Source organism: Hypanus sabinus, chromosome 12 (genome assembly GCF_030144855.1).
Source record: "Hypanus sabinus isolate sHypSab1 chromosome 12, sHypSab1.hap1, whole genome shotgun sequence".
Classification (NCBI taxonomy): domain Eukaryota; kingdom Metazoa; phylum Chordata; class Chondrichthyes; order Myliobatiformes; family Dasyatidae; genus Hypanus; species Hypanus sabinus.
This window is the reverse complement of record NC_082717.1, coordinates 46,875,891-46,900,935: the sequence shown is the minus strand read 5'-3', so window position 1 is coordinate 46,900,935 and position 25,045 is coordinate 46,875,891. Positions and strand designations below refer to the sequence as shown.

The 25,045-nt window shown below is 41.3% G+C and overlaps 1 protein-coding gene across 1 annotated transcript in view; it reads left to right on the top strand.

Moving 5' to 3' along the window:
• Positions 1-25,045, top strand: part of vash2 (vasohibin 2) — a 136,559-nt gene that overhangs the window by 54,298 nt on the left and 57,216 nt on the right. The window contains exon 4 of the mRNA XM_059985335.1: positions 3,808-3,882. Coding sequence (XP_059841318.1) covers positions 3,808-3,882 — 75 coding nt within the window. The remainder of the gene's footprint in view (positions 1-3,807; positions 3,883-25,045) is intronic.

Here is a 25,045-nt window from a genome sequence, read left to right as displayed (position 1 = left end):
GACTTGTGAATATTTATTACATATGAAAGATGAATGTTTATTCGAATGACCAAAAATGTCTGCACTGTTCATTAATATAGAACATCACAAGAACAGGCCCTTCAGCCCACCATACCTATGCTAGCATAATGCTGATCCAAACTAATGCCATCTGCCTGCAAATGGTCCTTATCCTCTATTCCCTGATTCCCTGCCTGTTCATGTGTTAAGTGCCTCTTAAATGTTACTGTTGTATCTGATTCTATCACCTCCCCTGTCAACATATTTTAAACACCTACCCCTCCATGTGTGGAGAGAGAGGAGGAGGGTCGTGGGGGGGGGGGTAGATAAAACTTGCCTGGTAAATTTCTTGTAAACTTGCCCCCTTTTATCTTTGATGTATGCTCTCCTGTATTTGACATTTCAACCCTGGGAAAAAGACTGTTAACTCTCTATCCCATCAGTGCCCCCCATATAGTACTTGTATCTGGTTGTCCCTCAACTTCCAGTGCTCCAGAGAAAACAGTCAAATTTTGTTCAGACTCTCCATAACTAATATACACCAATGCAGCCAACATCCTGGTGAACCTCACCTGCACCCTCTCCAAAGCTTCCACATTCTCCTCCTAGCATGGTGGCCAGAATCAACATTCTGAACATGCCTAACCAAAAGTTTTACGCAATAGATCTTCCCTAATGTTATACTATTGGTCCTAGTGACTTTGCATTCTTTATGTAGTACAGTTGTGCCATTTTTGTTTCCATTGAATTGGGTTGGTGCGAGAACCATGTATGGAATTAAACCACAGCCTCATTGTCAACTGAGATGAACTGCAGAGTAACACACACAAAATGCTCGGTCTGAGAAATGGACTCTTTATTCTCTTCCATAGATGCTGCCTGACCTGTTGAGTTCTGTCAGCATTTTGTGTGCATGTTACTCTGGAATTCCAGCAACTGCAGGCTCTCTTGTGTTTAGAATAACTGCAGAAGCTTCCATTGTATTGATGAGAACATTGCTCAATCTTCTCAGTCTAGGTTATGCACAGAACATTTATTTAATCTTTCATCAAAGATTAACCAGTAAGCCCCAGTTATTGTTTTGGTAATATCCTCTACCTTTATTCCCTCAAAGCCATTATATCCTCCTGAGTTAATGAAATACAATCCTCAAGGTCCTTCTGCTGCCTGGGCCTCATGAAATAAGATCAATCTTCCTTTAGCCTTTGTATTGCATTTTGATTCTGTGCATTAGCTTTAATGATTTTGGTACTTGTACAGTTAGGTTTATATTATCAAATTGTGATGGGAGTTCAGCTATAGGATGATAGGATGCAGAGGAATCATTCCTTATCAATGTACTGTGAAAAGGGAGAGCAGTAATTGCACTGCAGTGCGGATCTGTGTGTTCCTCATTCTGGGAAATGCAGCACACAGGATTATGACAAGCTTCCCCAACTCCACTCCTTCCTCCTCCTCCCCCCCCCCCCCCCCACCCCACCACCAGCCTGTATTTTTTTTGCCATTCACTTATTTTCTAGTACTTGTCTTTTTTTAAACATATTTTACACATTTAAAATGATCTGCAATGAATTCATGGTATTAGCCACTGCAAGACCATCAGTTCTGTTTGGGTTTTGCAAGCATTTCACCAGAAATTTTCCCTTGTCTTCCACTATATCTCGATTTAAATGGGGTCACAATGCTGCACTGTTTACAAATGTTTGATTTGCAGGCTTGTGAAGAAAAATAAGCCTGTATCAGCCAGTGTTTTGATGAAAATTATAACATTTGATGTAACTAAATTGTACTGTGTTGCTCTTATGATCAGTCTTTGCTATGTTTTACAAATGTCTCTTTTAATTCATGTTGAAGAGAGTTAATTAACCACCTCGTGTAGCCAAGGAGATTGTGTATTTAAAATGTGAAATCAGTTGTTTCATTCAGTGGTAGCGGACTAGGTCTTTTATGCTGTGGCTGAGGTCAATATCTAACTCTAAGAGCTGGCTCTGCCAGCTAAGGTGAAGCAATAATTACAAAGGAAGAAAATACAATTTATTTTCTATCTTTTTCTGAGTGTCTAAAGCTGTTTTCCTTTTTGAAGTGTCCACTGCTGTAATACAGCTGTCAATTTTCAGTCTGCAAGCTTCCATAACAGTTGTTAAATATAATCTATTTATTATTGTCACATCTACTGAGATGCATGAAAATCATTTATTTATTGAGTTACAGAGTCTGGTAACAGATCTTTTTGGCCCAGTGAAGCCACAGCTCCCAACGCAAGCATGTCCCTAATTAACCAACAGCTCGCCATGTGGTCACAGGGAGAACGTACAAACAGCTTGCAGGCAGTGCTGGAATGGAACCCAGGTTGCTGGTGCTGTAAAAGCATTGTGCTAACCTCTTTGCTGTCATGCCACCACGCCATCCGCAAGGGTCATTCCAAACGCAAGTACGTTGAAGCACTACGAAAGAAAATATATCAGAATGCAAGATATTGTCTTACAGTTGCTGAGTGCTGACAGACAGCAAGTGCAAATGCCATGATGAGGTAGATTAAGATATCAGGAGTTCACCTTCATTATTATAATATCCATTCGAGTATTGTAACAGTGGGTCAGAAGCTGCCAGTTAATATGTGTCCTTTGATAGAAGGGGGAAGAATTGAGCATAACCAGTGTGGGAGGGGTACTTGATCATATTTCTTGCTTTCCTAAAGGCAGCAGGAAGTGTAGGTGGAGTTAATGGAGGAAAAGCTTTTCGTGAATTACTGGGCTGCGTTCACAACTCTCGGCAAAAAGCTGAGATGCCACTTTCCTTCAAGTTATTTTGTCACCATTTTGGAGACAAGCTTGTGCTTGATTTAATATCTCACTGAACATTTTATATAAATGTTGTTACAACAGGGCCTGGATGATTGTAGGATCATTGGAGCCAAGACTGAATTTAAAGGTCATACAGCAAGATGTTTTATCTGACATTTGAATAATATCTGATTCTTTTACACATTCATATGAATATAAACCTTCATGATTGGAGCTTTAATCTTAAGGACCTTAACTTAGCATTTAATTTAGGCTACCATTTTTCAGAGAATTTTTTTGTAAAATGTTTGTATTTGGTGTGCCTAAGGTAACTCAATATTTGTCCTTCCAAATATTTTGTTGAGTTTAACTGGAAAAATTTTTCAGCAAAAGCACTGTGATCTTGAATCATTTCCAAGAAAACGTCAGGTTAAATATAAACTTTTTTGTCCCTCTAAGAGATAAAATCTGAAAAGCTCCACGTTTTGCCCCATGTTGTCCCACTGTCAAAGCTAAAACATTTGCAAGCTTCAGCACTTTAAAAATGCCAAAGTAGTTAAGGCAGACTCTCAAAAAAAAGAGGACTGCTCATGTTGACAAAAAGCTGTCATTTTATGCAATGTTTGCCAAAATCACTGAACTAGGCTTTTAACCCCATTCCCAGTTAAAGAGATCTTGCTGCGTGAAAATTAGTTATCGCTAGAATGAATGGCAGCATTTCAAAAGTAGTTAATTGGTTGCAAGTTACTGTAGAACATTCTATTGATGTGAAAGGTCTTGTTCTTTCTGTTTCACTGAAACAGTGCAGATATTATAGTGGTTGCTTTTTCATGGTCAGTTCCCTTTTGAAAACAGTTTATCATTTCAGCTTGGAATTTTGCACAGGCAGCTTGCCTTAGCCTCTTTCTGACAAAGGAAAAATGCTGTAGACTTGCACCCAGTTTTCTTTCTGCTACATTTTGACAGATTTTATCTGTTATATTTTTACTGATATTAATTATTTTCTTTATCCTGCCCTCCTCAGGTTGATGGACACGGCCAGAGAAATGACTCGTGAATCATTGCCAATTAAATGCCTTGAAGCTGTGATTCTTGGAATGTATCCTTATTTTATAAATTTATGTAGCATCAGTGAGTCATTTTATGGGCTAAATGCTCATTATATCTTGTAATCCATGGGTTGTGTCGAAGAACATTGATATTGAACTAGAAGGAAACCCGTGTCCTGCTTTCCTGTTGCTAGGAGACTGAAAGAGAATTTCAAAGCAGGATGCCAGGAATATGAAATTTTTATGCAAGACTTCATTTGGATTCATAGATTATCATAATTTGAAATGGATCAACTGCCAGCTATAAAGGCTGAAGGACTGAAACTTAACACTTGAAATACAAAATTTATTTTAATTGTACATTTAAAAACAGGAGATTATTCACAAAAAATTATACAGAATATTCACTTGCACTGTTTAACACACTCTCCCCCAAAATAGAATTATTTTAATTTTTTTTAGCTTTATGTCATTATTTAGAAGTTTTTTAAAACTCTGCAGCTGTGTAAATCAAAGTCTAGAACCTTTAATTGTTTTGTTTTATTTTATTTTGTTCCTGAATGTAATCAGTTCTAATAACCTTTGCATTTATTGAAATTCACATTGATTGAAAGTTTTCAGAACAAGTTGTCAATCATAGTGATTATGCTATTAGTGAAAATAATATTTTACAGATGCCTTCTATAGGAACGTTAATGGTGGTATTGATTTTCCCTCTGTGACATGGGGAGCTGCAGTTGTGGAATCTGGAACAGCAAACAATCTGCTGGAGGAACTCAGCAAGTTGAGCAGCAACTGTTAAGTAAAGCAGTAATCAACATCTCAGGTCAAGAGTCTGCATCAGTACTGCAAACGTTACAAGGTGGTTGATTTTGAAGTGGCAGAAGGTGCAGTGAGACCTGGGTGCCCCCCACCGCCCACACAAGTATTCATGTGTAGCAAGCAATTTGGAAGGCAAATGTTTCGTTGACTTTGATTGCAAGGATGTGAAGGGCCTTAGTGAAACCCCATCAGAAAGTTTGTGCTTGTATTTTTTATTGAGGAAGGATGTTCTTGCTCTGTTCGAAAGAGATTTCCTTGACTGATTCTTGAGGTGGCAGTACTGAATGTACTAGGAGTGATCGAATTGATTAGGACTATATTCACTGGGGTACAGGAAAGTGAGGGGATAAGATATAAAATTATCACAGGACTAGACAGACTACATATTGGGAAGATGTTCCTTATGGCAAGAGTCTAGTACCACAGGTGACAGCCTTGGAAGAGAGTGTATGCCATTTAGAACTGAAGTCACAAGAATTATCTTCACCCTGCGTGGCGAACTTGCGGAATTCTCCTTCACCCAGCTGTTGCTGGCCAAATCATTATGTTTTTCGGAGATGTATTTGTTAATGCTAAAGAAGATGATCAGCCATCATTGTGTTTAATGGTGAGGAGGGGCAAAGGCCCGAGTAGACTACTCGCACTGCTGGTTTCTGCAACAGAGCAGGTTAAAAAGTGAATTAAGAAACATCTGCATTCATTATTTTAACACCTTGGATGTTAAATGTTTAAGTTCCAACTTTTCAATGAAATGTGGAAATTCGTGTATTTGCAGACTAATATGATTGCAATAGATGGTGAACTCATCTTCACTTGTATTGACTGGGACTGCCAAAGTCCAAGATGCATGCTTGGATGGAATTTGTTAAATTGTCCAAGAATGATTTCTCAAGTTTAATGTAGATGTCTAGATGGCTCTATTGAGGAGAGGGCAACAGTGGGCCTCCTATTGGAAAATGAAGCAGGGCAAGTGGCTGAAGTGTCAATCGGGGCAGTACTTCGTGACCAATGATCAAAATTCTATTTGTTTTAAAGATTTTCAGGGAAAAATATAGGACTGCTCCACAAGTTGAAGTCCTGACATGAAGGAAGCCAAATCTGAGTGCAATAGATAAGTACTTACAAAGATAAATTGGGAGGGGATGTTGGCTGGTAAAGGAGTATCTGCCAAATGAGAAGCTATTAAAAATGAGATGGGGAGAATTCGTGGACAAAATTTTCCTGTTGGAATGAAGGGCAAGACTGGCAGGATTAGAGAACGTGGATCGATAAGGGATTTTGAGGCTCCAGTCAGGAATCTGAAGAAGGTATATGACAGGAATAGGGACTGAGTGGGTGCTAATCCCTTGAAGTATGAGAGATGGAGGAATATGTTTAGGAGGAAATCGGGAGGGCAAAAAGAGACCTGAAATAGCTTTAGTAGATGAGAGGTTCTGCAAGTAAACTAAGAGCAAAAGGATAGCTAGGAAAATAACAGGTTTTAGTCCCTGAGGATCAATGTGGCCATTTGTGTGGTACCGTAGATGGGTGAGTTCTGAAAGTAGATATTTTTCAAGTGTATTTACTGTAATTGAAACCCAAGGAGTTAAGAGAAATGAATAGCAATTTCTTGGAACATATCCACATTACAAAAGAGGAGGTGCCGGCAGTCTTAAAGCACATAAAGGTGGACAATTTCCAAGGGCCTGACCAAGTGCATCATAGGACATTGTGGAACGCTGGCAAAGAAATTGCAGGAGCCTTGGCAGAAATATTTGCATCATCTTTACCCAGGTACCAAAATGATTAGCAGATAGAAAATGCTGTGCCTCCATTTAAAAGGGGCTGCAAGAACAAATTAGAGTATACAGGAAACTACCCCTTGGAGTATAGCATGCAATTTTGGTGATCCATCTGTAGAAAGGATGTCATGTAAGCTGGAGAAATGTGTAATTGTGATATGCATGTTTCCCGGACTGGAGGGCTTGAGTTACAAGGAGAGGCTGGATAGATTGGACAGGAGGCTGAAGGGTGACTTTATAAAGTGTAGAAAATCACTTGGAATGGTCATGGTCTTTTTCCCAGGGTAGAGGAATCTAAAACTAGAGAGCAGAGGTGAGAGGGAGAGATTTAAACGGGATCTGAGAGACACATTTTTCAGAGGGTCTTGGTATAAGGATCGAGTTGCCAGAGGTAAGGTGGTAGAGATGGGCACAATTACAAACTTTAACAAAACATATAGATAGGAACATGGATAGAAAAAGTATGGTGTGAATGCAGGCAAATAGATCTACCACAGGGAAACATCTTGTTCAGCATGGATGAATAAGGTCAAAGAGACACTGTCCATGCTGTATAACTATATGTCTGTAATCTGGTTGCAATTATAGTAAATCTTTTCAAGGGCACTTCATTTTAAATAGCTTCTTCCCCAATTTGCAAATTAAGGCAAATGTCTCTCCTAATCTTGCAACTTTTATGTTGAAGTGCTTTTCACGAAAATGCACAGGGAAGACAGCACCAATACTATTACTGTACCTCTTTTGAGCCTTGGTTTTAAATACAATTATATTTACGTATGAGTTTAACCATTTACAAATAACAGATTTAGCTAGAAATCAGAAAAGCTGAATTCAGTAGTTTGCTCTGTTGCTGATAGAAGAGAGTGGACTTGAGGACAGCAAAGATTCAATTCCTGAAATTGACATTACATATTTGGTGACATACACTTTGGGCTCTGCACCATTACAAAATCTCCCATGCAGCATTTAATGACAGAACTAAGTTCTATTGCAAATTGCAATCTTCAACTGCAATGTCTATCAATTAGGTACAGTATAGGTTTGATTAATTTCTCTTTAAACTACATGTGGCCTTAGTGGCACGTTGTAATAGGAGCAAATCAGTGAGGGGGAATCATTTTACTACAATCCACGAGAGATTGAGCAAAGTAACTATTCTATACTAGTCTGTTTGGAAAGTATTAAATTATTGTTGTGTCTTGTGTCCTAAGAGGAAATTTGAAATGAGGGGTTAGTTAACATCTGTGAAACCAGAGACAGTCACATCTGTGGAAACAGAGACAGTTGTCTCAAGACTGGAAGAAGTTTTGATGAAAGGTCATTAACTTGACACCCATTTTTCTTGTTCCCATTCTGATGAAAGATCATTGTTTGAGCACTAACCACTAGAGACTTGGCTCAGCATTGCAGGACAATCTCATTGAATTCGGCAGAAAGGAAGGTACGACAAGAGATCCTGTGAACTGATCCAACCTCAGCAGCTTCGTGACAGAGGCCAGCCATCGTGACACTGGAGAAGGAATGGGCCATTCAGTGGGCTGCATATATGGCTACCTGCCAGCCCTGTTTCTGTAAGCCTCATTACCCTTCCTGACAGCAGTTTTATAACATCTTAATTATCTTGGTCACTAATGCTTTTTGGAAAAGCTCTTCACATCCACTACCCTTTGTTCATGAAATATCTCCTGACAGCACCCTTGAGTTACTTGCTCAGGATGTTTACCTTTCCCACCCCACATTTCTGCATCTCCTATAGGAAACATGTTTTTTTCTCAATCCTTTCAGTTCTCTTGAGATTCTCAATCAAATCAAGGGATCACAAGTCTAATTTGCACAACTTTTAATAGCCTTCAGTCGTAGTATCATCCTGAACAGCACCCACATCAAGGCCAGTGTGTCCTTCTTAATGTGTAGAGCTGATGAAGTATCACAGTTCCCTGATTAGTGCAGGGATTTGTTACTGTCATAGGCAGAGATTTATCTACTGCATTATCATTAAGCTTTGCTGTTTTTATGTTACCACTGTTAACAATATTAGAGTAAAAAAAACGTAATTACTGCTCATTTTAGCGCATTGTTACTTCTGATCCAGCAGTAGTTCCCAATAACTCTTATAATCTGATTATTTATAATCCTAGGGGATTGTACTGTATGAATTTGATTTTAAAGTGTAATTGTTTCATGAATACAGGGAATGCACTCTATGCAGTTATATAGCAGGAGAGCTGTTTAGGGAGTCTGTGGACGTTTGAGGTAAAGTTGCCATGGAATTCCAGTGCGAGATTGCTGCATTGTAGGTTGCCTATTTATTTTAGGCTAAGCAGCCTAGAAGAAGGTTTTGTGTCCCTATGTCAGTGTGTCTGTGTATTTACAGTCTTTAAATATTGCCCATCATATAAAGCTTCTTATTATAAAACCTAACCCATATTCCAAGAACATTTTGATGAAAGACTGTATGTGTTCTTCAGTTTTAAATTAAAATATTAAAATTGTGTTGTTTTTCCAAATAATCCATTCATTTTAGTGATGAACAGTTGTTTTATAACTGGGAAAAGTGTCAACACATTCCTGGCCTTGACTTGATAAAATCCAGCAGTGGCTCTTTTTCCCCAATCCCCATGGCAAAATGTCACATTCCAAAACCTTCTAGTTATCTTCTAATGCCAGAAAAATTGAATCAATTGAAGAAAAAGTAAACATTATTGAAAGTACTTGCACCTCAGAATGTTGTGGCATTTATTTTAATTAGAAATTTTCTGATCGGGTCGGATTTTTCTGATTGTGTCCGTGATATCCTGAACTCAGAAGGTGAACAACCAGAGGTTGTACTCATTGGTACCAACGATACAGGTAGGAAAAGGGAGGAGTCCTGAAAACAGATTACAGGGAGTTAGGAAGGAAGTTGAGAAGCAGGACCACAAAGGTAGTAATCTCGGGATTGTTGCCTGTGCCAAGCAACAGTGAATATAGGAATAGAGTGAGGTGGAGGATAAATGTGTGGCTGAGGGATTGGAGCAGGGGGCAGGGATACAGGTTTCTGGATCATTGGGATCTCTTCTGGGGCAGGTGTGATCTGTACAAAAAGGACAGGTGGCACTTGAATCCGAGGGGGAACAATATCCTGGCAGGGAGTTTTGCTAAGGCTATTGGGGAGAGTTTAAACTAGAATCGCTGAGGGGATGGGAACCGAACTGAAGAGACGGAGGAAGGGGTGGTTGGCTCACAAATAGAGAAAGCTTGTAGGCAGTGTGGGAGGGAAGATAGGCAGGTGATAGAGAAGTGATATGCTCAGACTGATGATTTGAGATGTGTCTAATGCAAGGAGTACCATGAACAAAACGGATGATCTTAGAGTGTGGATCAGTACTTGGAGATATGATGTTGTGGCCATTACAGAGACTTGAATGGCTCAGGGACAGGAATGACTATTTAGAGTGCCAGGCTTTAGCTGTTTCAGAAAGGACAGGGCGGGAGGCAAACGAGATGAGGATGTGGCACTGCTGATCAGAGATAGTTTCACAGCTGTAGAAAAGGAGGAAGTCATGGAGGGAAATCATGTCTACAGAGTCTCTGTGGGTGGAAGTTAGGAACAGGAAGGGGTGAATAACTCGACTGGATGTTTTTTATAGGCCACCCAATAGTAACAGGGACATTGAGGGGCAGATAGGGAGACAGTTTCAGGAAAGATGCAATAATAACAGGATTGTTGATGTGGGAGATTTTAATTTCCCCAATATTGATTGGTATCTCCCTAGAGCAAGGGGATGGAGTTTGTTAGGTGTGTTCAGGAAGGTTTTCTGACAGAATATGTAGATAAGCCTAAAAGAGGAGAGGCTGTACTTGATTTGGTATTGGGTAATGAACCTGTTCAGCTGTCAGGTCTCTCAGTGGGAGATCATTTTGGAGATAGTGATCACAATTCTATCTCCTTTAACATAGCATTGGAGAGGGATAGGAACAGACAAGTTAGGAAAGTGTTTAATTAGAGTAAGGGGAAATATGAAGCTATCAGACAGGAACTTGGAAGCATAAATGGGAACAGATGTTCTCAGAGAAATACATGGCAGAAATGTGGCAAATGTACTAGGATATTTGCATGGTGTTCTGCTTAGGTACATTCCAATTAGACAGGGAAAGGATGGTAATATATAGTAACTGTGGTGTACAAAGGCTGTTGAAAATCTAGTCAAGCAGAAAAGAAAAGCTTACAAAGGGTTCAAAAAGCTAGGCAATGATAAAGATCTAGAAAATTATAAGGCTGGCAGGAAGGAGCTTAAGAATGAAATTAGGAGAGCCAGAAGGGGCCATGAGAAGGCCTTGGCAGGTAGGATTAAGGAAAACCCCAAGGCATTCTAAAAGTTTGTGAAGAGCAAGAGGATAAGACGTGAGAGAATAGAACCAATCAAGTGTGACAGTGGAAAAGTGTGTATGGAACCAGAGGAGATAGCGGAGGTACTTAATGAATACTTTGCTTCAGTATTCACTACTACTTGGCAATTGTAGGGATGACTCATTTCTATATGAAAAGCTTGAGCACATAGAGATAAGAAAGAGGATGTGCTGGAGCTTCAAGTTGCCTTCAAAGGCATCAAGTTGGATAAGTCCAGGACTGGAAGAGATGTACCCCAGGCTACCGTGGGAGGCGAGGGAGGAGATTGCTGAGCCTCTGGCAAAGATCTTTGCAACATCAATGGGGAAGGGAGAGGTTCCAGAAGATTGGGGGGGTTGCAGATGTTGTTCCCTCATTCAAGAAAGGGAGTAGAAATAGCCCAGGAAAATATAAACCAGTGAGTATTACTTCAGTGGTTGGTAAGTTGATGGAGAAGATCCTGAGAGGCAGGATTTATGAATATTTGGAGAGGCATAATATGATTAGGAATAGTCAGCATGGCTTTGTCAAAGGTAGGTTGTGCCTTACGAGCCTGATTGACTTTTTTGTGGATGTGACTAACCACCTTGATGAAGGTAGAATCATAAGGCATGCTCCCCAATCCATGCAACATCCTTGTAAATCTCCTATTCTATGGTTTCCACGTCCTTCCTATAGTGAGGTGACCAGAATTGAGCTCAGGACCAGGGTCCTATATAGCTGCAACATTACCTCTTGGCTTTTAAACTCAATTCCACAATTGATGAAGGCCAATGCACTATATGCCTTCTTGACCCCAGAGTCAACATGCACAGCAGCTTTGAGTGTCCTATGAACTTGGACCCCAAGATCCCTCTGATCCTCCACACTGCCAAGAGTCTTACCGTTAGTACTATATTCTGCCATCATATTTGACCTACCAAAATGAACCGCTTCATGCTTATCTGAGTTGAACTCACTTCTTAGCCCATTTTTGCATCCTCTCAATGTCGCGCTGTAACCTCTGACAGCCTCCACACTATCCACAACACCTCCAACCTTCGTGTCATCAGCAAATTTACTAACCCATCTCTCCACTTTCTCATCCAGGTCACTTATAAAAATCACAGAGTAGGGGTCCCAGAACAGATCCTTGAGGCACACCACTGGTCACCATGACATGGAGCAAATGAATGAAATCTTCTTCAAAAATTGACATGAAATCTGGAATAAACAGGTGTGAGTAATGCCTTTGACATTAAGGCAGCAATGACAAAGTTAGTGGTATAAACAGCCCTGATCAACAGTGATCACAAGTAAAGCATAGCTGTACCTTTAACTATACCTGGCATAGATTGTGGTTGCATTTCGTAATACTTTTCCATAAACTGAGTGAGGACAGGACTGTTGGTTTACAACCAGAGGCAATGTGCAGAGACTGCCATGAAGATCAGGCAGATGATAAGGTAAAATTGCAGTCAGTAGGATGAGTTGCAGTGTAAAAGTGGGACAAAATCAAAAAGGGTGACAGATACAGAACCGAAGGTATTAAAATTCAATGCATGCAGTATATTGAATAAAGTAGGTGATCTTGTGGTGCAGGTACAGATTGGCCGGTATGACATTGTGCGCATCACTGAGTCATGGCTGAAAGATGATAGGGTTGGGAGCTTAACCTCCAAGGATGCATATTGTATTGAATGGACAGGCAAGTAGGCAGTGAGTGTGGTGTGGCTTTTTTGGTTAAAAAAAATGAAATCAAATCATTAGATATAGGTAACATAGGATTGGTAGATGTAGAATCCATGTGGGTTGAGCAAAGAAACTGCAAGGGTGAAAAGACTCTGATGGGAGTTATATACAGGCCTCCGAACAGTAGCCAGGATATGGGTTACAAATTACAGTGAGAGATAGAAAAAGGTATGTCAAAAAGGCAATGTTACAATACTTTTGGGGGATATCAATATGAGGGTGGATTGGGAAAATCAGGTATGTGTTGGATTCCAAGAGAGAGAATTTGTAGAATGCCTACAAGATGGTTTTTAGAGCAGCTTACGGTGGAGCCCAACAGGAGATCAGCTATTCTGGATTGGGTGTTGTGTAATGAACTGGATTTGATTAAGAAGCTTATGGTAAAGGAACCCTTAGATTTCACTTAGTAATTTGAGAACCTAAAGTCAATTGTATTGGTATTACAGTAGAGTAAATGGAATTACTGAGGCATGAGAGAGGAGCTGACAAAGTTGATTGGGAGGAAACACTAGCAGGGATGACGGCAGAGCAGTGATGGCTAGAGTTTCTGGGAGCAATACATCTCAAAAAAGTACTGTAAAGGCAGGATAATGCAGCTGTGGCTAACAAGGGAAGTGAAAGCCAACATAAAAGCAAGAGAGGGCATATAATAGAGTAAAAATTAATGGGAAGTTAGGGGATTCAGAAACTTTTAAAAACCAACAGAAGGCAACTTAAAAAGCAGTAAGTGAGGGGGGAAGAAGAAATATGAAGGTAAAGTAACACACACAAAATGCTGGAGGAACCCAATAGATCAGCCAACAGCTATGGAAAGAAGTAAAAAGTCAACATTTCAGCTGAGACCCTTCATTAGGACAAGGATAAGCTTGCCAAAAATATCAAAGCGGATACCAAAAAGCTTTTCAGAAACATAAGGAGCAAAAGAGAGAGTAGATATTGGATTGCTGGAAAATTATGCTGGAGAAATAGTAATGGGGGACAAGGAAATGGTGGGCAACCTGAATAAGTATTTTACATCAGTCTTCATTGTAGAATATATTAGCAGAATGTCGGGGGTTCGTGAGTGTCATAGGACAGAAGTAAGTGTACTTGCTTTTACTAGGGAGAAGATGATTGGGAAACTGACAGGTCTGAAGGTAGGTAAGTCACTTGGACTAGATGGATTACACCCCAGGCTTCTGAAGAGGTGGCTGAAGAAATTGTAGAGGCATGACTAATGATCTTTCAAGAATGAATAGATTCTGGTTTGGCTCTGGAGGATTGGAAAATCACGTATGTCATTCCACTCATCAAAAAGGGAGAGAGGCAGAGAAGAAAGGGCATTATAAGGCAGTTCACCCCACCTCAGTGGTTGGGAAGATGTTGGAATTGATTGTTGAGGATGTGGTTTTGGAGTATTTGGCGGGACATGATAAAAAGTCAGCATGGTTTCCTCAATGGAAAATCTTGCCTGACTAATCTGTTGGAATTCTTTGAGGGAATAACAAACAGGTTCAACAAAGGTAGATGTTGTGTACTTTGATTTTTAGAAGATAAGGTTGCTTAACAAGATGAGAGCCCCATGGTATTACAGGAAAGATATTAGCATGGATAAAGCATTGACTGATTGATGGGAAACAAAGAGTGGGAATAAAGGAGCCTGGTCTGATTGGCTGTCAGTTATTAGTGGTGTTCTTCAGTAGGTCAGATAACTTGGATGATGGAATTGATGACTTTGTGACCAAGTTTGCGGATAATACAAAAATAGGTGGAAGTGCAGGTAGTTTTGAGGAAAGAGGGAGGTGGCAGTAGGAATAAAGCAGATTAGGTCCAGCTGCAGGTCAGTGGGACTAGGCAGAAAAATGGTTCAGCAGAGCCAAGAAGAGCCAAAAGGAGTGTTTCTGTGCTGTGATGTTCTGTGGTTCTAGGAGAATGGGCAAAGAAGTGGCAGATGGAATACAGTGTCAGGAGGTGTCTTTGGTAGAATGAATAAAAGTATAGACTATTTCCTAATTGGGGAGAAAATTCAAAAATCGGAGATGCAAAGGGACTTGGGAGTCCTTGTGCAGGATTCCCTGAATTTTAATTTGCAAGATGAGTCTGTGGTGAGGAAGGCAAATGCAATGTTAGCATTCATTTCAAGAGGACTAGAATATAAATGCAAGGATGTAAATTTGAGAATTTATAAAGCACTAGTGAGGCTTCACTTGTGTGTATTTGAGCAGTTTTGGGCCCCTTGTTTAAGAAACAACGTACTGACATTGAAGAGGATTCAGAGGTTCATGAGATTGATTCCAGGAATGAAAGCCTTTTCATATGAGGAGTGATTGATGGCTCTGGGCCTTTATTCATTGGAATTTAGAAGAATGATGGGTGGATTGTTTTGAATATTGAAAAGCCTAGATAAAGTGGATGTGGAGAGGATGTTTCCTATGGTGGGAGACTAGGACCTGAGAGCACAGCCTCAGAATAGAGGGAAATCCTTTTAATAGAGATGAGGAGGAATTTCTTTATTCAGTAGTTGATGAATCTATGGAATACGTTGCCACAGGCGGATATGGAGGCCAGGTCATTGGGTGTATTCAAGGCAGAGTTTGATAGATTCTTGATCAGTCAGGGAGTGAAAGGTTGTAGGGGGAAGACAGGAGATTGGGGTTGAGAGAGAAATGGATCAGTCGTGATTAAATGGCGGAGCAGACTCAATGGCTGAAATGCCTAATGCTGCACCTGTGTCTTATGGAAATCTCTGTTCATCCCATCTGTAGACAGAGCACTTAAAACAATGTGCTGCAGGGTTTGGCAAGAAGCATTGGCTTGAATTCTGCAGTGTAAGCATATTGAGGATCAAACATATTTAAATTTGTACGTTTGCACTTTATAAATTTGCACTGATGTGGTTGCATTCATGTGGCAAACCTACTTTTGAATCCACCACTGTATTGAGACTCGATGTGCAAGAGTCTCCCAACGAGATGTGTGAAGTTGGTACCAATTTGCATTTGTATCTGTCCTTATTTTTAAACACACGTGCATCTCAAATGAATAGTATGTCTAGCTCAGTGTAAAATTAAGTGTTCAGTTTAATCATAGTCATAGCCTGCAGCAGTCCCTTTTGAGGGCAGGATTTAGGAGTCTATTTTTAGCTACTGTAAATTCATCCTTTTGAAAGGGAATGTGTATGCTGGCATACTGGAGGCTTACTTTTTAATATTAGAAGTGAATTTGCAAATGAGCAATATTACTGCTGAATGAAATAAGCTGATTGTTCTCTGTCACAAAAAGATCTCCAAGTTAAAATGGCATTTGATGAAGCAAATTTCATAACTCAGGGCTGGTTACAAAACAAATATATCTGTCTGGTAAATTAATTATTTTTAAATGGACTATGATAAATTAAAAATAACATCTACTTTGAATTTTTTACTCACCTATACACTCAATATATTTTATTAGAATTTGAATACATCTTCATGTAAAACCCATTTGGATGATGACAGATTTCCCTTTCTTCTTTCCAGCAGCAAGTTTTGAGGTAACCTCAGATGAATATTCTTTCACCAATCTGTCATTTCTGATTTAGTTAGCAGCCATTTATCTTGCCTATTTCATGAGGATGTTTTGTAGTGAATGGTGGGTGGCTCAAGTGTTGAGATATATGAATTGATTCTCTAACTGGGAAATAGAAAGCCAGATGCATTATCCCATCAGCCTTAATAAAAGGCTACCCAGAGGAAAGCAGCAGTGCAGGTTGAGAAACATCCATGTTTAATCCTTCATGCCTGTAGATGATGGCAGGAAAATTGAGGAGTTCATGTACACATGAACAAGTTACGAGGAAACTCTGTGAGCCAGCAGAGACTCTGGGCTGGAAGGTCTCCTTTTATGCCACATATAGCACATCTGAGAGTAAGGACGAAACTTAAAAATGGAGTATAATTAGATTGCAGAAGGCAGAGGTAACTTCAGCAACATCAGAAAACTGCAGTAATAAATTGGCTGCCCATTCTACTCCCTGCAGACTGAAATTGAAGGATGGGCACATCTATGCAAGTTTTATTTTTGGGCAGCTGGCTCATCACTGACACTAAAATCACACTATTCAAATTCACATGTCTTTAAGTCATTGTCAGTACACCTATCTAAAATAGGGAGGCTATATGATTATGTTGATCGAAAGGCAAAAGGTGACTAAATGTTATTCTATTCGAACCAGGAAGCGTGGAATTCATATGTTCTTCCTGTGACTCTATGGGCTACTTCCACCATCCACCACCTCTTGGTGCTCTTCACTTACGAGGTGTGTAAGTTACCAGCAATGCCAGCATTAATTCTGCATCCTTAGTTGGCCCTGAACTAAAGAGGCTGTAAAGGGTTGATCTGGAGTAAAGTTTGAAATTAGGAATGCACGCTAAAAACTCTTCATTATCACTAAGGTTTTATGATAATCTTGTGGCTTCATGTTTATATTACTGAGAAAAGCATTTATTAATATACATTCAATGACCACTTTATTAGGTGAACCTGTACACCTCATTAATGCAAATATCTGATCAGCCAATTGCAGACATGGTCATGAGGTTGAGTTGTTGTTCAGAACAAACATCAGAATGCAGAAGAAGTGGTGATCTCAGTGACTCTGACTGTGGAATGATAGTTGTTGCTAGACCGGGTGGTTTGAGTATCTCAGAAACACCTGATCTCCTGGGATTCTCACACACAACAGAATCAAAAGTTTACAGAGGATGGTGTGAAAAACAAAAAAAAACATCCAGAGAGCAGCAGCTCTCTTGGAGAAAACGCTTTGTTAAAGAGAGAGGTCAGAGGAGAATGGCAAGACTGGTTCAAGCTGACAGGAAGATGACAGTAACTCAAATAACCACATCTTACAACAGTGGTGAATGTTGAAGTTTGAAACGGATGGGCCATAGCAGCAGATGACTACAAATATACACTCAGTGGCCACTTTATTGGGTACAGGAGGTAACTAATAAACTTTCAGGTTTACATTAGTTACTTAAATGACCGCTGAGGTGTGTGCGCTGATGAGGACCCGTATCTCCGCCTTCAGAGCGGGCGACAAGGCAGTCCTAACAACAGCGAGGGCCAGACTGTTGTGGGTCATCAGAGGGGCAAAGCGTGCACACGCCCAGCTAATCCACAGCCACTTCCAGGACAGCGGCGACACGTGGCACATGTGGAAGGACATCCAGGACATCACCAATTACAGGACAACATCACCTGACTGTGCAGGTGATGCCTCCCTCCCAGATGTGCTGAATAACTTCTACGCCGGGTTTGAGGTGGAAAATGATGTGGCGGCGAGTAAGTCCACCCCTCCTCCAAATGACCAGGTGCTGTGTCTCAGGGTGGCCGATGTGAGAAGAACCCTGTGCAGGGTCGACCCACGGAAAACTGCTGGACCAGACAACATCCCTGGTAGAGTGCTCAGAGGATGTGCAGACCAGCCAGCAGATGTTCTCACTGACATCTTCAACATCTCCCTGAGCAGCGCCACCGTTCTAACGTGCTTCAAGGCCGCCACCATCGTCCCCGTGCCGAATAAGTCTTCAGTGTCCTGCCTAAATGACTACCGTCCCATTGCACTTGCATCCATTATCATGAAGTGTTTTGAGAGGCTCGTCATGAGACACATCAAGACCCTGCTGCCCCCCTCACAGGACTCCCTGTAGTTTGCATACTGTCCCAACCGTTCAACAGATGACACCATTGCCATCACCCTCCACCTGGCCATAACCCACCTGAACAAAAAAGACTCGTACGTTCAAATGTTGTTCATAGACTTCAGTTCAGCATTCAGCACAATCATCCCTCAGAAACTGATTGGAAAGCTGAGCCTACTGGGTCTGAACACCTCCCTCTGCAACTGGATCCTAGGCTTCCTGACTGGGAGACCTCAGTCAGTCCGGATCGGGAACAGCATCTCCAACACCATCACACTGAGCATGGGGGCCCCCCAGAGCTGTGTGCTCAGTCCACTGCTGTTCACTCTGCTGACCCACAACTGTGCTGCAACACACAGCTCGAACCATATCATCAAGTTCGCCCGATGACACGACCGTGGTGGGTCTCATCAGCAAGAATGATGAGTCAGCTTACAGAGAGGCAGTCCAGCGTCTAACGGACTGGTGTAGAGCCAACCACCTGTCTCTGAATGTGAACAAAACAAAAGAGATGGTTGTTGACTTCAGGAGGGCACGGAGCGACCACCCCCCATTGAACATCGATGGCTCCTCGGTAGAGATCATTAAGAGCACCAAATTTCTTGGTGTTCACCTGGCAGAGAATCTCACCTGGTCCCTCAACACCAGCTCCATAGCAAAGAAAGTTCAGCAGCATCTCTACTTTCTGCAAAGGCTGAGGAAAGTCCATCTCCCAACCCCCATCCTCATCACATTCTACAGGGGTTGTATTGAGAGCATCTTGAGCAGCTGCATCACTGCCTGGTTCAGGAATTGCACCATCTCTGATCGTAAGACCCTGCAGCGGATAGAGAGGTCAGCTAAGAAGATCATCAGGGTCTCTCTTCCCGCCATCACGGAGATTTACAGTACACGCTGCATCCGCAAAGCAAACAGCATTATGAAGGAGCCCACACACTCCTCATACAAACTCTTCTCCCTCCTGCTGTCTGGGAAAAGGCACCGAAGCATTTGGGCTCTCACGACCAGACTATGTAACAGTTTCTTCCCCCAATCTATCAGACTCCTCAATACCCAGAGCCTGGACTGACACCTTACTGCCCTATTGTCCTGTTTATTATTTATTGTAATGCCTGCATTGTTTTGTGCACTTTATGCAGTCCTGGGTAGGACTGTAGTCTAGTGTAGTTGTTTTTTTCCCCTCTGTTGTTTTTTTATGTATTTCAGTCTATTTTTTGTACTGTGTCATGTAACACCATGGTCCTGAAAAACGTCTCATTTTTACTATGTACTGTACATAGCAGTTATGGTGGAAATGACAATAAATGTGACGACTTGACTTTACTTGACTTGAAATTCTCTAACATCCTGGTGGGATTCAAATGCATGTCATTAGATCAGTGGTCCTGGCCTCTGGCTGCTTGAACCCACTGATGCACAAGAATCTTGTGCTCTGTTAACACACAGTCCTGCTGAAGGATCTTGGCCTGAAACATTGGCTGTCCTCTTTTCCATAGATGCTGCCTGGGCTGCTGAGTTACTTGGATTTCCAGCTTCTGCAGATTTTCTCTTTTGGTTGGTTGCCAGCTTTCATCAGTCCTTATCTACGACTCATTTCAGAGACACCCACCGAAACAGGCCCAAATGATTTATGGAAACAGGTCAACTTTCTTCTATGCAAACTGTCATGGAATGCTCATTTGCTTCCTGCAGTTCTTCATTAACGAGGCCGGACACTAAAAAATGTCTGGGCTGCATGTTTATGGCCGAGAGCTAGTGCCACAGGTGCAATAGAGATTGGTTAAGGGCCAGAATTACGAATTCCCTCCCGTCCAATGTTTTGAACTAATGTAATCAATCCAGATAAAGCTGTTCTCTAATGATACCAGCTGGTGTCACATCTGAATATGAGGGTGTGTGTGAGTGAGTGAGTGAGTGAAGGGCCTGGTTTATGTATGAACTGCCACAGTCTCTCTGGGCTCACCACAACATCTTCAATTAGCCTGACATAAATAAGACTTCTTTCAACCCTTCAAAGGAAGTTTTATCCCACTCTTTGGAGAGCAGCTTGTATTTATAACTTAAATTATAGCTTCCTTTTTAAGAAATGACAAGCTCAAGGCACCCATAGTGCTCTTAAATCACCACTGTGCACAGATTTCATAATAATGTTCCAATGTTGTATTTGACCAAATCGTGATTACTCAACATCCTGAAATATTTCTTTAAAAACCTTGCAAATATATATGGAGCAAGGTTTTCATAATATGAAAATATGAAATACAAATATTGAGCAAGACTCGGAAAGTAACATTAAGATATGTCAGAGTGGAAAGGATACTCTTGTTTTTCTTCATAGTTTATATTCCACATGCCTTTCCATAATTCAAGGCATTGGCTGGTTCTTTTTGTCTAGCTCTCCAAATAGTTCCTCATTTGTCCTGCTCTTTTCAATTCACTTAAGTTTTTGAAACAAAGACCTTGCTTTTCCTCTCTGGATGTTAAAGGCGCCATTGACATGGTTTCAAAGAAAAGCAGGAGTGCTTTCCTGGTGGCCAAGTCCTTGCCTGTGTTGCCAGAACAAATGATCTGGTTGTTTTTTGTGAGGCTTTGTTGAGAACAAATTGTCTGCCACAGTAACTATGTTCTGACTTGAAGAGTGGATTCATCAATAGTGTAGCACTTGTGGTTTTTGTGACATAATAATCCAATTTAAATGCAAAACCTTTTCCTCTGGAAATACTCATGTGGTCAGGCAGTACGTGTGGCAAGAGAAATCAAGCTAATCTGTCAGATTGAAGAGGTTTCCTCAGTACCATCTTATTAGATTTCTGGTGAAAAATATTGAGCTTCAGATGTTAACTGTTTTCCCACAGCTGCTACCTGGCCTAAATATTTTGAGCATTCTTTGTTTTTATTTCTGATTTCCGGCACGAATTACGTTCCCTCTTATTTAATGTCCCTCAGATGCACAGGCCCATCCCGTGCATTTCCATAGATGGATAATACAGGGTAAGTGAAAGTTCACTTTAAGCTTCGTGCAACCATATTTGGAGAAAAGCTAAGTCACGAACTGCTGTTTATACCAGGGACTTTTCATCTTGCTGAGGTGCAGTTGTGCTTTACAGCACATACTTGCACACACAGTGCATAATTATCTCTTCACAATCACTGCTCTATTTTCTTGAGCTAAGCATTATTTAAGTGGCCACCAGGGTGGAACCAAGTGGAAAATGTCACTAAAAGCTGACATTTAACCTACTGAGCTGGATGGTTAGTACAGTGAGCACTAAATACCATTTGAAGGAAATCAAGCTGGTATGTGGTAATTATGTGAACACGTGGCCATTAGGAGTTACAATGTACCCCACCACAATTTCCCTCAATGATGTCAGTATGGGTATTACTAATAACATCCATTAAAACAATAAACCTTCTCTCCAGTCTAAGTAAATGATGCACCAAACTCCATTGAATGATCACCTGCATTCTTGAAATATTAATTTTCAAACATAAATTGGCTCTCCTTTTTGAGTGTTTGCACAATGGTTGGAATTTCTCCAGCTGTGGGTGATCGGTTATTCTGTAGTAGCTCTGAGGTTTGGCAGGGTGTACATGGAGAGTATTGACCAAGGAGAAAGGTGTGAGCTGTAGCTGGGGCTCAGCAGTGTGAATGATAAATCACAAAGATCCGAAGATCCACAAACCTGACTCTCTGGGTAGGCCCATTGTTTCTGCCTGCGCCTGCCCCATTAAACTCGTGACTACATTGAATCACCCTTCTCACCTACATCTGCGAAAATACAGCTCTCAACCTCCTCAGCAGCCTTCGGTTCCCTGGCCCTGATCATCTCATTTTCACCATGAATGTCCAGTCCCTCTACACTTCTTTTACCCCTTCAGGAAGACCTTAAAGCTCTCTGCTTCTTTCTTGACAACAGATGCAACCATTTCCCTTCCAATCACTACCCACCTTCTTCTGGCAGAACTGGTCCTCACCCTCAACAATTTCTCTTTTAGCTCCTCCCATTTTCTCCAAACTCAAGTTGGAGCCATGGGCCTGCACATGGGCCCTAGCTATGCCTGCTGTTTCATTGGTTCCATGTTCCAAACCTTCTCTGGTAATGTTCCCCAACTCTTCTGGCACTACATCGATGACCTAATTGGTACTGCTTCATTCACCCGTGCGAGCTCATCAAATTCACCAACTTTGCCTCCAACTTCCACCCTGCCCTTAAATTCACTTGGTCCATTTCAGACATATCTCTCCCCTTCCTTGATCTCTCTTTCTCCATCTCTGGAGACAAACTGTCTACTAATATCTTTTATAAGCCCATCGATTCCCACAGATATCCTGATCTTCCCACCCTGCTTCTTGTAAAAATGCCATTCCCTTTTTTCATTTCCTTTGTCCTCACCACATCTGTTCCCAAGATGAGGCTTTCCATTCCAGGACATCAGAGCTGTCCTCCTTCTTCAAAGAATGGGGTTTCCTATTGCTCCACCATTGATGCTGCCTTCACCCACATCTCCACCATTCCTCTTGTCCTCACCTTATCCCCATGAGTCTCCACATCCAACACATTCTCCGCAACTTCCACCACCCTACTACCAAACACATCTGCCCCTCTCAACTTTCTGGTTTCTGCAGTGATTGCTCCCTCCATGATTCTCTTGTTGATTCATCCCTCCCTAAACTTCCTCCAGGCTCTTCTCCCTGCCAACAACAGAAATACTACAATTGTTCATTCACCTGCTTTCTCACTTCCATTCAAGGCCCCATAGAGGCCTTCCAGGTGATGCACCCCTTCACCTGTGGATCTGTTGGGGTTGTCTACTGTATCCAGTGGTCCTGATGAGGCGTCTTCTGCACTGGTGAGACCCGGGGTAAACTGGGGAACCACTTTGTGAGCACCTCCACTCCATCTGCCAAAAGCAGAATATCCCACTGGCCGACTGTTTTAATTCCTACCCCATTCCTGTTATGATATGTCAGTCCATGGCCGCCTCTTCTGCCACAAAGAGGCCACTCTCAGATGGAAGAGCAGCACCTCATATACTGTCTGTGTTGCCTCCAGCCTGATGGCATGAACATGGATTTCTTCAACTTCCAGTACATATTTTCCCCTCTTCCTTCCCTGATCTTCAATTCCCCAGTATGGCCTCTTAGTTCTTCTCCTCATCTGCTTATCACCTCCCCCGGTGCCCCTCCTCCTTATCTTTCTCCCATGGTCTACTCTCCTCTCCTATCAGATTCCTTCCTCTCTAGCCCTTTGTTTTTTCCACCCAACACGTCCCAGCTTCTTATTTCACCACCCCCAACTCACCTGGCTTCACCTTTCATCTTCATGCTTGTCCTCCTTCCACCACCCAACCTTTTTATTCTGGCATCTTCCCCTTTCCAGTCCTGATAAGGTGTCTTGGCCTGAAATGTCGCACTGTTTATTCCTCTCCATAGATGCTGCCTGACCTGCTGAGTTCCTCCAGCATTTTGTATGTGTTACTCTGGATGTCCAGCAACTGCAGAATCTCTTGTTGATAATAAATCTTTCAATATGCACTCTGGGCGAGAGCTGAAATAAGGTGAAATTTGCGATACTCTTTTCATGCATTCACTGGGCAAATATTGGATCTCATTTTGCACATTTCCTATGCCTGTGTTGGCGGAGAATTCCAGCAACAATGGCTTGAACCCTAAGTGTGCCTGGAAACTCTGTCAGATATGTGTTCGTGACAGCCAATCTGAAGTGGAATTTGTCCCCACCATCTGCCACTGAAGGCCAACAACCTCACTGGAGAAATTAGATCAGCAGGAGTGAAACAATATCTTTTCCGATATCTGTTCTCTCCAGTTGAAGTTGAGATTGGAGCTGGCACAAGGATAATAATCTTAGATTATTTCTGTACATCCTTTGTGTCAGAATTGCTGAATGTACATAAAAGAAAATGGCTACCTGAATGCCTGTCCAAGCTTTTAGTACCAGACCTTTTTGATAACTTGGCATCTTAAGTGTAACAGATATAAATCTCTCTGAGCTGACTGTGGCTGTCATTGTCACAAACGTACTCTCAGCAGAGATTGATCAATACATTGTTTGGAAAGAGTGAAGGGGAAGAAATGATTATCTTCCTTTAAGATTTAAAAAAAATTAACCCAAATGGAAATTGTGTGTAACCTCAATTATTAACTTACTTGCAAAATAATTACACTGTATATTAGTATGCATTAATTTAAACTCTTATATCAATTTAAATAAAGAATAGCCCCATGTAAGGAATAAGTAAAGTTTATTTTTATCCATGTTTTGCAGAAATCTGAAAGAAAATTCAAACCTGGGGTTCTGTGTCCATGGCAGATTTACAACCATTGGCTGGCATTTTGTTTTCATAGACTTTCAGTTCATTGTACACAAATGTAGATAATGTGTTTATAGATATCCCTAATCTGTATGTAAAATTAACCTTTCCAAATGGAAGAATTACTTCTAACAGTTGCTACCTACAGTATATTCGGTAAATAGAAAGAGCAATTTACCCTTTCAAGACTTTCCTGCTGCTGGCCCAAATATCTCCAGATCTCTGATATGGTCTCTTTGTGCTAAGGGTGGGAGTAAGAAACAGAAGCCTGGGAAAAAGGCTGGGACGTGTGAATTTGCCTTATTGGCTGTTCACAATGATCCTCAGATGGAAACATCTGGCCACTCTGAATGAGCCCCCTTGTGTTCTGGAATCTTTCTGAATCCTCTGCAAGTGGCAGACACCTGAGGTGTTCAAATTGTGCTAGCAGAGTTTGGCAATTAGATGAGAGAACCGTGATCCACGGCCACTCAAAACAGCCATGGATCTGGGATGACATTGAGTATCTTGGGTT